General features: G+C 34.0%; 1 protein-coding gene across 1 annotated transcript in view; it reads right to left on the bottom strand.

The window, feature by feature from the left end:
• LOC129232432 (pumilio homolog 2-like) overlaps positions 1–14,329 on the bottom strand; it is a gene marked incomplete at its 5' end in the record, with an annotated part of 89,629 nt that extends 75,300 nt beyond the window's left edge. The window contains 4 exon segments of the mRNA XM_054866577.1: positions 1,550–1,865; positions 4,520–4,668; positions 12,426–12,529; positions 14,206–14,329. Of these exon segments, the coding sequence (XP_054722552.1) occupies positions 1,550–1,865; positions 4,520–4,668; positions 12,426–12,529; positions 14,206–14,329 (693 nt within the window).
• Between the last annotated feature and the right edge of the window lie 3,055 nt (positions 14,330–17,384).

Genomic DNA, 17,384 nt, shown 5'->3' with positions numbered 1-17,384 from the left:
GTCTTTGTATAGTCATAAAACATTCTTTTTCTTCTGAGCAATGTTTAATAATAAACTAGCTGCGTGCCCGGCGTTGCACGGGCTACTTAAAAAATGAAAGAGATGTCCAACTGATGTTTTTGTATTACTCTGACATCAGTTTCTAAAGCGCTGAGGAGTAAATAAATACGCGTAATGCAAGGTTTGCAAAACACCAGTAGATCATATTTTTGTCAAAAATCTCTTTAACGTTAATCATAGTTATCAATGATATAAGTTATGAGTATTTTCAATTAGCGCAAAAGATGAAAATATATGCATTCTCAACTATAATCTGTGCTCACTTTAAAATGAATTACATCTGATAGACTATATCTGAACCATTTATGTATGATTACAATCAGCTTTTTACATAGAATGACACATACTTTTTGGTTGATTAAGTGAAACTAAAGCACCAAGACTAAATAACTACCAATAAGCATTAATTTAATAACAAGTCATCAAATTCCAATTTAGCTTTAGTTGAAATCCTTAAAAACAATCTTTTTTGTTCAACTCTGTTTCACAAGGAAATCCAAACAATCTTAATTTAACATGTTCTTTTAACGATATAAACTGTATTTCAAAAATAGAAACGGGAAGGAAAAATAGAGTTATTACAATTCGAAAACTCACCCATGTGTTGGGAAAAAGTCCAACAAAATAAACATAATTAGTCGCACATCCTAAATGTATCAAAATGTATCAAAATATGAGGCCGGTGAATGATAAACTTACACTACAATCAATAAACATATCTAAAGAAACAACTTTCATATGCTGAAAAGAGTTAAGAATGTTGAATGTAAAAAAAAAAGGACAGACGATAAAATAAAGGCTATGTCCGAATAGAGCAACCAATTTTAAACTAATTTAAAATAAAATTCCAGATGGAAATGTTGTTCTAAGATTTGGACAGCAGCCAAAAAAATCTCTTAAAACAATTATTAGAATTTTATTTGCTCATACGCAAAATGGCAACAGGAAAGAAATAAAAATTCCTGAATAGCGTTATGTTAATTAACGTTTTAATTAATATCTCCGCTAATTAAAGTCGTACAGTTACGAGATTGGTTCTATTGTTTTCTTTGGAAAATTTCAAATTGATCGGTATCTCGTTCGACTCTCGATTCGCAGCGGTTCTCGAGAAGATCGATCTCCAGACAGACAGACAGACGGACGCGAACAGATTTTAATATTATAGTGGATTAGGCACTTTTAATGTGAATTAAAATGGCTACATTACGAAACATTTTATGAATATAAAATACAAAAAAGGAATATTACGTTACTTTGTTATATTGATGATGTATTATACTTCATAAAAATACAGTACATAACTTTTTGGTTATTTCTAATAATAAATAAACAATATTGCTATGATTAACATAATTTTTATATCGAAGATACCGTCGTTGAAAAAATAAAAATACCATGATACTTTCAAAATAAACATCCGCTATATATAGCGATATATATCATGATATATATCTGCGCTCAAGATTTGGGGGGGGAAAAGCAGACTCACTTCCATGAAAAAATGCTGAGGGTCTGTACATGAAAAATTTGAGGAGCCAAACTTATCATCTGCTCGATTCATCATCATCTTCCGGGAGGCCATCTGTCCCGAGTAGTCCAGGGGGTTGGGGGAGTCCATGAAGGCCGAGGGGTAGTCGAAGGGGAGGGGGTCGAGGCCCCCCTCGAAGGGTCCGCCCTCCAGCACCACTGCGTTGGAGTTGGGGGGCAGCATCTGCTCCGCCTTGGGCAGCTTGGCCCCCTCGCCAAGGAGCCCCTTCTTCTGCAAGTCTTCGCTGGGGCTGGATTGGCGACTGTTGCCCCCGTGGCTGGAATGAGAAAACATCTTTAAGTAAAGGGAAAACTGGGGTGGGCTAAAAAAAAACGTTTTTTCAGCTAGAGTTCAAGACAACCCCTATTTCCTTTAGACTTAATAATAGTATTACGCTGTAAAAGTTTGCGCTTCTTACTCGAATTTTACGATGGTGATCAATGACCCCTTCATTTAACGTTAGCCGTAGCATAGAAAATGCCACAATTTAGAAGCATTTCATTTTCCCAGCTGGTTTTTTGAAAAAATGTATTTTATTGCAATGTATATGCACATTACCAGGGTATATTATAATACGAAGCATTATCTTTTCAGTTCAATGTGTTTTAAACCCCCCCCCTCCCCATAAGTATGAAGTTTGGGGGAGGGGGTGGAGCACCCTTTTTTGGTTGAAATAGGAAGCTGAAATTCTTCCAGTACTGTCTAACCATCGATTATATGGAAAGGCTAATATCCGGTTTATAGGCGAAAATGGACGTATCTATTAGTTTACTAGTACTACCTAACAAAATGATGAATAATTCCTAAAAAAGAAAATAACCGTATTCAACCACGAACATTTTAAGTAAAGAAGTGAGAAATTTTTGTTCGTTTCAGCCGATACTTTCAGTTTAATGTACATATTACGCATGAAATTTTTAATGGAATTAGACAGCAAACCAAACTTGACATAAAAAATATTCGTTTTATCCGTGAGTTCGTATTAAACGTGACTGTATTAAGAGAGCTCAACTGTATATATATATATACTTGTAGACATAAAATAATGCTAATTTCAATGTAACTAAGTTACAAACACTCTTTTCTCTAAAAAAATTTATTGGCCTAGGCATTGTTGGCCTAAAGAAAATTCGCCAATCATGATGTTTATAACATAAAACAGTTTGTTCCCCCATAAAAACAAACTTACAGCTGCACTGCCAAAAATGACGTCAAGGTACTGTTCTAAAGAATAAATAAGACTAACTAATTAGTAGAGACGTACCAAGTATCCGGTAACTACTCGGTACTCGGCCTACTCGGCCAATTTGCCTAGTACTCGGTACTCGGCCCAATTTTGATCAGATACTCGGCCAATATGGAGTAGTTGCAGAATATTGTCCAAGACAGATATTAAAATTCATAAAAAAGCGCAAGCATATATAATTTTCTGCAATCATTTACAAGTCAATTTTAAATTTTGAGAATAATGAAGATTGTAATGCTTCAATGGAATTAGTCTTTATTTTAATGTCCCTCAAGTTAATAAAAATTTATTAAAAATTGTGCAAAAAAAGTAAGTGTAGAAAATATGGAATTTTTATATTAAAAATGGATTTTTGATACAAACAAAAATTAGTTATAAGAAATATAAAAATACCTATGCTTAAAAAATTAAAGGAAATAAAACAATGTTAAAAGCACAGTGTAGGAACACTGCAGATACGTGTTTTGGCATTACAAGGAATTCCTTTTTCAATGCACAAAATGGGAGCTCGTGGATTTAAAGGCATCCGACAAAAGTCGGATTCTTCTGTGGAATGTCTTTACATTCTTTAGCTCACATTTTATGCGCTGTAAAAGACGTTCCTTGTAATGCAGAAACATGTGTCTGCAGTGTTCCTGCACATTTGTTTTTTAAAATTATTTATGTTCGGCGAACTAGAACTATAATAGATTGGTATAATTTGTTTTAATTCCAACTTGATTAATCATACCTTTATTTATTTTTATTTTTAAAAATAATTTTTTTGTAAAATTTTTGATACAAACAAAATTGTTTATATAATGCGTAATTAAACTTCAGTAGGAATTTAGTTTTAAAAACTATTATATGGACAAGGAGGTCTATACAACTATCCCAATAAGTTCAAAATTCATCACATGTGTGTCGGTGGTTCTTCTTATAACATAATTGGTACTCGGTAACTCGGCCGAGTAGTGAAAGGCCGAGTACTCGGTACTCGGCCAAAGTGCTACTCGGTACACAGGGGCCAATCCAGGATATTTTTCTCGCTACCTATTTTTGTGAAAGTATTGCATCATTCTATTTTTGGGAATGGTTTTTGTTTTTGTGAAATTTTAGAGGCATCCTAATTTTTGTAACAGAGAAGTAGAACAAGTGAAATTTTAGTTCGAAAAGTGTAAATGTCATCTAGTATTATTTTTAACAGGTTTTGTTTTTTGGGGAGGGGGGGGGGGGAGCTAAAAACCTAAGAAGTACCAAAAATACCATCGTAATTTCAGCTTAATGGGCTATGTACTGTGTACAATATTGGAAATTATGAGAAAAACGGTGCCCCAAAACATGTTAAAAGATTGCGATAATATTGAATAAATACACTTTGGCGAGAAACAGCTAAAAATGAGTTAAAATACCACAAAAAGGTTGCTATTTAAGTGATTGTTCATATAAACCTGCTTAGAATTTTATTTTATGAGTATATTTTGTTTTAAACAGGGAAACAAATTTTATGCTTTAAAATGCGAATTTTTGTGAAATTTTCGATGTTTTTGTGAAGCTACCTGATTTTATTACTTGATATTTGTGAAAGCACCTATTTCAAAACAAGACTTTTGTGAAGCTATCGAAAAACGGTAGTAAAATCAGCCTGTATTGGGCCTCGGTACGTCTCTACTAATTAGTAAATAATGCAGTGGGTGGATACTCACTGATATCCGTTGTCATCACCGAGTCCGTTCTGCATGATTCCGTTAGCCTGGTGGATGACGGCTCCGTTCTCTTGCTCTTTCGCTTTCATTTCACCATCGAAGGAGAGAGATTTCAGCTTCTTCAGCTTCTCGGATGGATCGTTAGAGTTCTGGAAATACCATTCATGCTTGTTGAAAGTGAAGAAAATTAACAGTTGCATAATATAGACGAACGCGCGAACGGAGTTCGCAGAAAATTTTTGGCTCTGCAGAAATTTTTTTTCAAACTGCTAACGTTGATTTAAAAAAAAAAAAAAAATTTTTTTAAAGGGATTTTTTAAGAAAATCCTAAAGTTTCTTTCTGTTAAAGCCTTTCTCCAAAAGAGAGAGAGAGAGAGCCTTTTAAAGCACATGTGTAAAAAAAAAATTCTTTTGGTAATTTTCTTCAGTTGGTGAGAAATAAGCAAACTAGTATATGTTATTGCAAAAAATAAATAAATAAATAAATAAATAAATAAAATAAATGATTTAAAGCCTTTTTTTCTTTGTCTCTTTCATATTTGAATATAAAATAAATTTAATTTTTTATTCAAGGGTAAGTTAGGCAAAATAATTATTTGCAGAAAATTTTCCAGTTAGGATTTGTGTTCGCAGAAAGCTTTTCATTTTATCTAAGTCTGACAGTTGCTAACTCACATGTACACCCAAACCTGTTTTTATGCCGCGGATAGGGACCCTTGCAAACAGACGAAAATTAAGAAATTTCAGAGAAAGATCTGGTAGTTTTTCCGTATCTTATGGGAAATAAAAGTTATAAAAAAAAGGAACAGGGTTCATACTCAATTTCAGAAGTAAAATGAAGGAGTTTTGGAGGAGTTTTGAAGGAATAAAATGAGATTTTGAAGGAGTACTAATGGAGTGTCATTAAATGATGTCACACTTTTTTACAATGTATTTGACCATCATGCACCCTTTATCACAAAGTGTCACACTTCACCCCAAACTCCGCCTCTTGTCACGCCATATTTTTTACAAACATATTGTTACAATAACTGTGTGATGTCATTTTTTGCCGCCTCTCTCTTCCCCTTATCACACTTTCATGAACCCGTCTCCACCTCAAGGCATGGCATCACTTGTGGATGACCCTTTTTACTATATCATAACTACGATTTACTAAACAAGTGTTTTTTCAGCACAATCACTTAATGTAGTACATTTCCTTATGTAGTTTTAAATATTTAAATAATAATTAGACAACCTGACTTTTGCTGCTGAGAGTGTGGTAGAGGAAAAAACAATAATCATAAAACTTGAAAAAATAGCCAAGCACCATTTAAGCATGTTTTACTTCACTTATGAAATGTCTTCTAATAAGATTCTCACCTTCAACTTTTATGAATTAACTACGATCAATTTGTAAATCAAAAAAAAAAAAAAAATGCACGAAATGACTGCATTAAAATTGCCTTTGTGACGAAGTTAGATGTCAATCGAAGTATTTTAAGTTTCTGTTGTAGAGGAAGATTATGTAGTCTTGAACTAAAAAAGAAGGAGTTTCGAAGGAGTTAAAACCAAAATGAAGGAGTGTGAAGGGCCCTTCAAAAAATTTCATAAATGAAGGAGTATTGGAGGAGTTTTGAAGGAGCGTACGAACCCTGAGGAAAATAAAATTAAAATGCTTCAAAAATAATTAGGCACATACAATTTTATTACTCAAACTAGCTGTGTCGCCCGGCTTTGCACGGTCTACCTCGAAAATAGAGTTTTATGTCAAATGATGTGTGTTCAACAATCACGCTTGGACAAAAAAAAAAAAAAAAAAAGAACAGCAAAATTTTGAGGCAGATTTTGGAAAAATAACCTAAAAGGAAACATTTTAAATCCTCTGATTACAGGAAAAGCCTCAAAACAAAAGCCAGAATGTTATTTGTTTGGATTTGAGAAAAAAAATGGCAACACATCTTTCTCCTCAATGATTTCCTTCATGCTACCACTATAACTCATAGAGTAAAGAAATTACATAGAGAGACCCATTCATACTAAGAAATTGAAGCCGGAAGTTGCACCGCTGTATCCCAAGATCCTTAGCTTCTTGCTCAATATCTTGAAATACATTTTGATTCAAAACATTCCATTACTGGATTTTAATTGCTTGTTAAGTTAAACCTAGATATTGCTGCAAGTTTATGAAGCACGTTTTTGAAATTGCATTAAAGCATGAATTAAAACGCAAACAGGGGTAGAAGTGACCGACTTGTCACATATAGGACATTTTCCACAAAAAATATAGGACAAATATAGGACACATTATATGAATAATTTTGCTATGAAAAAAGAAATAATACATATCATATATTATTCAGTTATTCTTATCAATGATTTTGTTAAAAAAAAAACCTCAAACAAAATATTTTACATCTATAATGACTTCCCTGTAGTTGAAAGAATAATTTTTGAAAAAAATGTACTTTATAGACTAAATAACTAAACAAAATTTGAAGAAAGATAATTTATTTTTTTCCTCACTCATGACCCAAGTACTAATTCCACTGCTCTTAGATTTTATATCTAAACTGAACCCTTTACCACTTGTATTAGGAACAAACAGAGCTTGAGAAGGATCCTTCTGACGTTTTTCAGAGTTTTCTTTATGCTTGAATGTTTTAGCATGCTGCCTTAATTGCGAAAATCCACTATTGCTTATGGGCACTGAACAGTTGCAAAAATGACAAAAAGCGATAAAATCCTTTAGTGCACCATGCACCAAAATTTGTAGAATTAATGTCCTCCTGATTCACCAACTCCACACGAAATGTTGTTAAGCAATGCGATTTCGCCATTATAATTCCTTTTATTACAACAAACTACGTTTTAACATCATAAGGAACTAATTATTCCACGATCCCAAAATTCCACAAAAAGAAAAGATTGCAAAAAGAAAATTAGAACATTCCGATCAGAAAATGCAATGAACGCAAAAATATACCAACGAAAACCATGATGGAAAACAAAACAAACGGCTGTTGCCCCCCCCCCCAATGCAAAATTCTAAAACCAACTTCAGCATTAGTTCTCGAAACTCCACCCACTATAGAGTGACGTCACATTGCTGTAGCTAATGAGAGAAGATGCCTGTTGTAGAATTTAGTCAGTTGAGTTTTTTAATTTAAAATTCGTTTGGGCACGTACTTTCAGCGAAAAATCCGATGTCAGAAAGTTGATTTACCGTTCTTTTTAAATGATATATATGGTATAAAACGAGAATATAGGAAATATAGGACATTTTTGAAAAATATAGGAAATATAGGACGATTTTGATGCTTTTTTTTAAATATAGGAAATATAGGATATATAGGACCCCTGCGCAAACCAATCTGCCAGCTACTTTATTCAGTCTCTTAGCAAGATTGGTGAAAAACTATTCTGGAGAAGTGATCATGTTATCATAACACCACCCATCATTGCATTGCTGTATCCCATAATCCGGCTTCAATTTCATCTCCTTTTTACCATGGACGGGGCCTCTCTATGTAAATTTCTTTACTCTATGATTAAAACATAGAGTAAAGAAATTACATAGAGAGGCCCCGTTATACTAAGAAATTGAAGCCGGAAGTTGCACTGCTGTATCCCAAGATCCTTAGCTTCTTGCTAAATACCTTAATATACCTTTTAACTCAAAACATTCCATTACTGAATCTCAATTGGTTGTTAATTTAAATTTAGATATTGTTGCATGTTTACGAAGCACGGTTTTGAAATTGCATTAAAGCATGAAATAAAATGCAAACCAGCTACTTTATTCAGTGTCTTTGGGAGATTGGTGAAAAACTATTCTGGAGAAGCGATCATGTTATCATAACCCCGCCCATCATTGCACCACTCTATCCCATAATTCTGGCTTCAATTTCATCTCCGTTTAACCATAGACGGGGCCTCTCTATGTAAGTTTCTTTACTATATGCTATAACTCTACCATAGAATAAAGGAATTTACATAGAGAGGCTCCGTCCATGGTAAAAAGGAGATGAAATTGAAGCCGGAATTATGGGATACAGCGGTGCAATGATGGGCGGGGTTATGATAACATGATCGCTTCTCCAGAATAGTTTTTCACCAATCTTGCAAAGAGACCGAATAAAGTAGCTGGCAGATTGGTTTGTATTTTAATTCATGTTTTAATGCAATTTCAAAACCGTGCTTCATAAACATGCAACAATACCTAAATTTAAATTAACAACCGATTTAGATTCAGTAATGGAATGTTTTGAGTTAAAATGTATCTCAAGGTATTTAGCAGGAAGCTAGGGATCTTGGGATACAGCGGTGCAACTTCCGGCTTCAATTTCTTAGTATAACGGGGCCTCTCTATGTAAATTTCTTTACTCTATGAACGCTACCGATTTCAATAAAAAGCACTGTTGCAGAAAGTTGACATGAAGCACTGAGTATAATTTGAATGGAGGAAAGCCTTCGAAAAATAGGGATTTTATGTCGAAATCTAAGTATCATAATGTGAATAGTTTTTAATTCATATCTCCGCTAATTATTATCAGAGAATCATGTTAAATAGCCAAATATAAAGACTGGAAAATTACGAATCTATCGATAGATGGTTCGATGGTCGGTGCACTGGCAGGAGGAGTAACTTGAACATCGATACATACGCTCTGTTTTAAATTATATACGATTAATAGAAGGTTTCGTTTTTGCGAATGGAATGGTTTTGCTCCCGGGATTATTCTTAAAAATTCTCAGTATTGAAAAATTCTTTTTTTGCAAAATTTTATTGCTTTTATGAAGATTCGCCAGACATTTACTCCTCTGGGGTATTCAAGAAAATGAATAGAAATTCCGAAGAATCGGCATTTAGATGCAGTGTACCAAATATAAACTGAATATTTGGTGCATCCCTAATATTGATTACTGTTAGTTGGCTAACACATTTTTAACCCCCGACACACAAAGGAAGAGGGTTATAAGTTTGACGTGTCTGTGTATCTGTCTTTGGCCCTCTAGCGCCTAAACGGATGAACCAGTTTTGAAAAAAAAAAATTCCTTTGAAAGGAGTTGATTGAGAGTGTTCTTAGCCAGGTTGCGTCTTCGGATGAAAATAATTAACGAAGATAGGGTCTGGTGGGGGAAAGTGGTCAATGGGGTAAAGTGGTCATACTTCAAATATATGGCTATATTTTGCAAATAAATGCTCGAATGAATGTGAAAATTTTATTTTAGAGTAGGGCAGCTAAAAACTACATTTTGAATACAAAATTTTACAACTAGCAAAATTTTATTTGGTAACAAAAAGTATTTTGCGTGAATATGAAATTTTTTAAAATCTAAACACTTATTTTAACTTCCTTGGGAAATTTTGTTTGTTAGAATTAGGAACAGATTGACTGCACAGGAAGCTTCCTACATGTCACAAGAACTCTTACTCATTAGCAGTAAGCTGAATCTATTTTAGAAAATTTTTTAGAACAATTTCAGTAAGATGGGGTAAAGTGGTCATAATATTAGGCTTAACGAATATTGTTCTTCTAATGTCACTTAATCTTTACGTTTAAGGCAGATACAAATTAAATATTAATTTTACTTCATACGTATTGTTTTTACAGAAAACGGGGTTAAATATACGAGTATATGCTTATATACAAGCATATATGCTCGTGTTCACATAAATGCGCCAATAAAGACGTATATGATAATCTGCAAGTATTTTTTTTATCCATACAGCTATACATTCTACTATACACGTATATGCTCGCAAATACTCGTATATATAAGAACACTTATATACTCAGGTAGACACGTATATATGCATACGTACTCGAGTAGACACTTACATACAAGCATAAGAAATACAAGTATACAGGGTGAGTTTAAACTCTTGAGCAAATTATTAAAAGGTGTTAGAGGCGAGGATAAGAATCAAGAATCACATAAGGAACATATGGTCACAAACACAATGTTGACGCGCTACATGTACGCAAAGCCAGAAATTGATGGATGCAAAAAGAAGTCACAAATTTATTACACAAAGTCAATTTTACACAACATTTTAGGTCTTAAGAAAGTTTTAATGCGATTGATGAAATTTGCGGCCTACAGCTGTAATACAAATGTGTCGCATTCACAGATCACTCTCTGTTGCAATAACGAGACTTTTGAAAAACTTTTATCAGTCGCTGCAGCTTTGTTGCGATGCGTGTATTAGAGCTACTACAGGCCGTAACTTCTAACAGTTGCTCTAAATATTTCTTAAAAACTAAAATGTTAGTTAAAATCATCTTTGTGCAACAAATTTGTGCCCTGCTTTGTGTGCATGTAGCGCGTCAGTGATCACAATCTTAATTTTGTCTTATCCTACCCTCTTACAGCCCTGTGATTTTTGCCCAAGAGCTTGGATTCACTCTGTAGGCCGACGTGTATATAAACGTATATTCTCGTGTATACATACATTTACTGGAGTATAAACGTATACATTGCGTATATACTAGTGCTTCTACATTATATATACGTGAGTAGACACGTACCCCCCACCCCCCCAAAGACGCACTGGATGTATCCATGAATTAGCTCGTGTATACCTATATATGTATGTATGTACACTTATATATGCGTTCGTCTACTATACACATATGTACTCAAGTATGCACGTATTTTCTCGAGATACAAGGGCATAAGCGCATATGATGTTCGTTTACACGCGTATATACTCGTATATACACGTGACACGTATATACAAGTGACGCGTATATACATGTGACACGTATGTATTCATGCAAACACGTATACACGCCTGTAGGTAATCACGTATACATGCTTATATATTCCTATATATGCTTATATATTCATATATATGCTTATATATTCGTATATATGCTTATATATTCGTATATATGCTTATATACTCGTATATACTTGAGTAGGCACGTGTATGCATGTATCTGATGTGTACATGTATCTACTCATATAGGAACGTGTTTACTCATGTATAACACACAACACGTATATATTCACGAGTACACGCATGTACTCGTGAGTATACTTGCAACTGTAAAAATAGCCGAAATATACAAGTATTAGGGTTATTTATAATGATTTTGCATCTATTTTAACCTATGACCACTTTACCCCATGCTATGACCACTTTCCCCCACCCCATGGGGTAAAGTGGTCATAAAAACATAGGGAAAAGAAAGTGCTATAAAACTACTACAATCAATATTTTTCATCCTAAAATCGAATGTACCGTGTTCTTCAATAATGCAATGTAAAATAACAGCAAAACAAGTTAAAGTGTTTAAAGAATTTGTTGTATTTATTATCCACCTAGCTGAAAACCTGCGATTTTATGACCACTTTACCCCACCAGACCCTATACATTAAAAACCTCTAATAGTTTTTTTTTTAATTTTTGCAGTGAAAACAGTTAAAAATTTAAAATTTAATACTAAGACAAAGAGATTTTTTTTTCGCGTCTGATAGGATGTCTTTGGAACTTCCGTGTTTCATAGAATTTGAATTATAACGTGTTTTTTAAAGCGGATTTTAATAATGGCTTAGCATTTATTCCCGCGATTGATAACCGAATTCATTGTTGGCCGACAAGGAACTTAAACACGATTTAAAATTTTTATCTGTTGCCAGTTTCTATTTAATAAAAAATGAAATACTTGACATTGATTTTTAATAATATAAGGCTTTTAAAAGGATTTTCAATTTTTCCTCTTGAATCTACAATTGCTACTCAGTCTTTTTTTTTTTTTTTTTTAATTTTTAATTTTATCATTGCTTGTTAAGAATAGAACATTTGATCAGTTTTACTGTGCTAATACAAGTCATATCAGAGCAGAATGTTTAGGGAAAATAGGTTCCACAAAAATACACCTTCTGTGATAGATGGAAAAGGAACACTCACCATGCCCAGATGCAGCCTGGCCATCCTGTTGTCTAAGGTGTCCTTGGAAGTGGGAGAGGATCCCAGGACATATTCCACCATCTTTACACCCAGCCCTCCAGTATCTGCAAATAAGTCAACACACGTCAGAAACTTCAAACACAGAAAAGCTTTTTGCTCTTAATTAGTTGCATCGGCTGTTATTGCCTCAAAAGTCAACAGTGCACCTTTATGAAGCATACGCACAAATTGGTCAAACCAGTTTAGATGCTGTGATGGCATTTCTAGACGTCAAAGGAACAGTCTAGGTACCATTTTTAACATGAAGAGCAAACATTCAAACCGCGTTTTCTCCAAAATGAGTTGGTGATTTTTCTTTGAACTCAACATTAAATGGTACAAAAATATATTATTGCTTTCAACCAAAACATGTTTTTTCCCATTATAAAACTATTTATAAAATTCAGGTTTCGTTCAAAAAGTGTTTCCTCCAGAGCCAGTTTCCAGTCAAACAGTGATTCCTCCAGTCAACCAATCAGAGGTGTTCTTACTGATCACGTGACCCAGCTATTTCCCAATGTGTCTAGTGTTTCAGAGGTTATGTTATTGTTTGCTTGGTGCTATGTTGGTTTGTTTGTTTATTTAAGAGTGGTGTGATTTCACCTACCGTATATACTCACGTATAAGTCGAGAAATTTTGTCCAAAAAATGAGATCAAAGGAAGGGGGTCGACTTATACGCGGGTCAAATTTTCCAAAAAAAATTTTCTGATCAACGAGAGCCGGGAAGCTACGAGAAATGCCGATGTGCGGTTACAGGTAGTTGCTGATAAGTTGATTGTGTGAAAAAGTAAACTTATTCAAAAAAAAATAACTAAAAAAACCTAAATAATACACATAAATAAAGATAATTTTATTCCTCTTTATTAAGGATCAAATCAGCAATTAACAAATATCGTGAAACGTATGAAAATATTTATCGTCAACAGTCACGCCATTCAGACTGAGAGTGCGTTCGACGAGCACGACCGGGAGTGACCGGTTAGTTAATCACGTGACAGCTAATGATCACGTGCTCAAATCAACCAATCAACTGCTTAGAATGGTAACCCCTGCGGTAACCGGTTGATCATAGAACGCCGCGGTTAGTAACTGGTTACTTACCGGTTGACCGGTGAGGTTCGTCGAACGCATCCTCTGATATCATTGACGATTCTGCAGCCGCCGATATTATTCATCTAGAGCGTTAGTCATTTTTATGTATTATTGCCGACCACGTGCCTTTGAAAAAAAAAAAAAACAGGACACTTGAAATTTTAGTTTTTCGAAATTGAAGTTTCAAAAACGTAGTTTTAGATTATATTTCATGATACGGGGGTGAGGGGCATCTGAGGAGTCCTCTCCCCCGATGAGTTTTCAAAATTGCAGTTCCCCAAACTGTACATTATGTTCTGGAAGAGGAAGGTGTCCGGGGACTTTCCCCGGGAAAATTTTCAAGATTTTAGTTCGAAAAAGTTTTAGACGATCTATGGTGATGTTAAGGAAAGAAGAGATTCGAGGGCCATCTCCTGATAATTTTTCGAAATTTTAACTCCATAAATCATAACAAAATAAAGAGTGATTTGAGGATACTTTTACTATTTAGAAGACTTTAGTTTGTGCTAATTGAAAATATCGGATATGTCAAAATATAGGATATGAATCAAAATATCGAATATTTTTGATATTTTCAAACCCTGCCATTGGTCAAGCCCTGCTATGTAGATGGGTAAAGTTGTAGTAGTAAAAATAACGATTCTCACCCGATCCAGAGTTGTGTCCTGTGCTCCACGCAGCATCTCTCCATTGGTCTCCGAAGAGAATGCTCTTCCCGTCGTCGGGCTTCGACTCTTCGACTCCCCACAGCTTCTTGGCTGCCGGGGAATACTGAAACGGGAAACATCGGTCACACATGCAAGTTCATCCAAGATGTAGATCATTCATTAAAAATGAGATACAAAATAAATGTTTATCAATTTAAAATTTAATACGCTGAATATTCAGCGCCACAGGAAGTTTTAACCGAGATTGACAGCCGATTGGTCGAGAGGAAAAGCTCATTTGCAGGAAATGATTTCAATGGACCCATCAGGTGTTGACTTCCTGTTGGATGTGATAAAGGATGTACTGTCCGCCTTTGAGAAGTTGAGCTATGGCCTCGACAGGGTTCATACACTTGTGGCTATAAAAAAAAAAAAATTCCGACTTTTCGGGGCTCGAGTAAAATTCTAGGTTACTCTCTTCATTCAACATTAAGTTTATATAACAATATTTACAAAATAATTAAAATTGTTTAAAGTAGCTATGCGTAAAAACTGAAACTTTGCCCATTAGATTTAAAAAAATCTGGGGATTTTTTTTCTTTTTTCTCACATTTTTTTTTTCTTTTTTTAATACGTTTAGTTCAAAATTGTTTTCAATCGTTTACTACTTGTTGAAAACAAAGTACATTCAACTTATTTTAGCATTAACGTGTCACCCTAATATTAAGAGTTTTGTTCTAATCGTTGCTTTACAATACTTCTTTTTATTTTCTCATTAACACGTAAATAACACAAAGCATATTGCGCAAAATACGAAGCTATTTTCCAGTATGAGATGAACTTGTTGCATTGATCTGCATACTAACAAAAATCAACATCTGCCGATCATAGGCCAATGCCAATAATCATCAGTTTTTCCTTTCTTTCGCATATTAGAGGATGCTTTCATAAAAATTAAAAATTTTCTTTTCTAGAAAATAATACATTTTTAAAAATTCACAATTTATTGCACATTTTATGTTACGCTCAATAATTTACATTGAGAAAAACATCCAATTCTGTTTTTGGAAATTTACATCTACTTCCATCTTGCAAATGACCAAATATGGCAACTAAGTGAAAAATTTAAGATAATAAGTAGATTTTTGAATTTGTAGCATAACAGTAGTCATAAATAATTAATAATCCTAAGACAAAACAGTCTGTTGCACATAATATGTAGTATGTAGCATTAGTATGTAGCACATAAGCATCTAAATCAAATAGAATTTTTTCAAAAATGTTCTGAAGAAAATTTCATATTTTTCCAGAAAATAGTCACGAATTATCCACCCAAAAAAAAGGCACATTTTGCATTGTTTTCAATAGTTTGCATTGGAATAAACATCCAATGTTGTTTTCGGAAACTAAGGCACTTAAAAAGTCTTGTGTACTTCCATCTTAGGAATGACCAAATATGGCGGCAACGCCAAAAAATAAGAAATAATTTTTTGAATTTATAGCATGAAAACAATTTAAAAATAATAAATCATCATGAAACTACAATTCAGTTGAAAAGTTATTCAGCACATTTGCGTTGAATAATGACAATGAGGATAAAATTAAGGTTTAAAAACAAAATTTTTCATTTCTCAAAAAAATTACATATTTAAAAATTGAAAAAAAAAAAGAAAAAAAAAAAACAATTTGCAGCATATTTCCCGTTTACTTTCAGAAATTAGCAGTTTAAGAAAGCATCCAATTCTGCTTCGTTTTGAAATCCTTGCCATTTAAGCATCGGGTCTACTTCTATATTGTGAATGACGAAACATGGCGACTACGTTCCACACGTTGCTGAAAAGACATTTCAATCAAAAATGGTTTTCCCCGATCGACCCTCTCAATCTCGGGCTTGTGCTTCAAAAGCAGTAAATTGTTTCGTCCCCTGTTGAGTTTGTGCATGATTCCTGTTCACCCGAGGGATTTTTTTCTTGAGAGCTATTGAGAACCAAAAATGGCGACTGCGGAAGTTTTCTTTTTTGGTCGCCATTTTTTTTATTGCTAGCCTCATTTTGCTTCAAAATTTTTAATTTTTTTCAGGAAACATAGATAAATACCAAGATTAGATCTCATGGCACAAAATTCTCGGGGAAAAATTGGAAAAATAAAATTTTTGGGCCAAAATAGGAAAATTCCCCGACTTTTCCCTGACATTTTTAACAATCTCATCTTCCCCGACTTTTCCCTGACATTTTTAACAATCTCATCTTCCCCGACTTTTCCCTGACATTTTTAACAATCTCATCTTCCCCGACTTTTCCCTGACATTTTTAACAATCTCATCTTCCCCGACTTTTCCCTGACATTTTTAACAATCTCATCTTCCCTGACAATTCCAGGTTTTCCCGGAGCGTACGAACCCTGCTCGAGCAAGTCCATTTCTTTCAAGGGAGAGCGATCAGTAAGAAGAGGAACTGTTAGACACAGAGTTTGGCTATCATTGCAATACTTTTATTGGTGAGAAAATCCTGTACTACTTGCTACTTCTTACCGGAATTGGATTGTTCGCTAAATGGGCAATAATGCTGCAAACTAAATCCGGGAGTTCTTAAGCCATTTTTCCTCACCCATACTTGCCAACCTCCGACGGAAAAAAAAACAGGAGATTCCACTAGAGGTATATAGGTGATTTACCAGCGAGATATCTTACAGAATTATTACACAACAGAACAGAATTATTAAACAGGGGCAAATCCAGGATTTTTTTTCACACTACCTATTTTTGTGAAAGTACTGTGTATCAATAATCTATTTTTGTGAAAGTTTTTTTATTAGCATTGTATTTGGGATCTTTCAAAGGCACATTCTACTTTTTGTTAAGAAAATTAGAGCAATATAAATGGTAGTTAGAAAGGTTCAAATGTTGTTTACTATTATTTCTAACGTTTTTTTTTTTTTTTTTGAGGGTAGGGGGGCTAAGAGGTAGGGAAATTACCATTTTATCTCACTTAAACAGGCTTTGTACTGTGTACAATTCAGGAAATTATCATCCCCCAAAACGATGCAACGTTGCGTAAATGCTATTTCGCAAAAAACAGCTAAAAATGAGTTTAATACTATGAAAAAGTTGTTACCTAAGCGATTGTTCATATAAATCATCTTAGCATATCATTTTATGAGTAAACTGTTTACAAAAAAAC

Source organism: Uloborus diversus, unplaced genomic scaffold (genome assembly GCF_026930045.1).
Source record: "Uloborus diversus isolate 005 unplaced genomic scaffold, Udiv.v.3.1 scaffold_12, whole genome shotgun sequence".
NCBI classification, from domain to species: Eukaryota; Metazoa; Arthropoda; class Arachnida; order Araneae; family Uloboridae; genus Uloborus; species Uloborus diversus.
The sequence above is the reverse complement of the archived record's forward strand: the minus strand, read 5'-3'. Positions and strand labels throughout refer to the sequence as shown.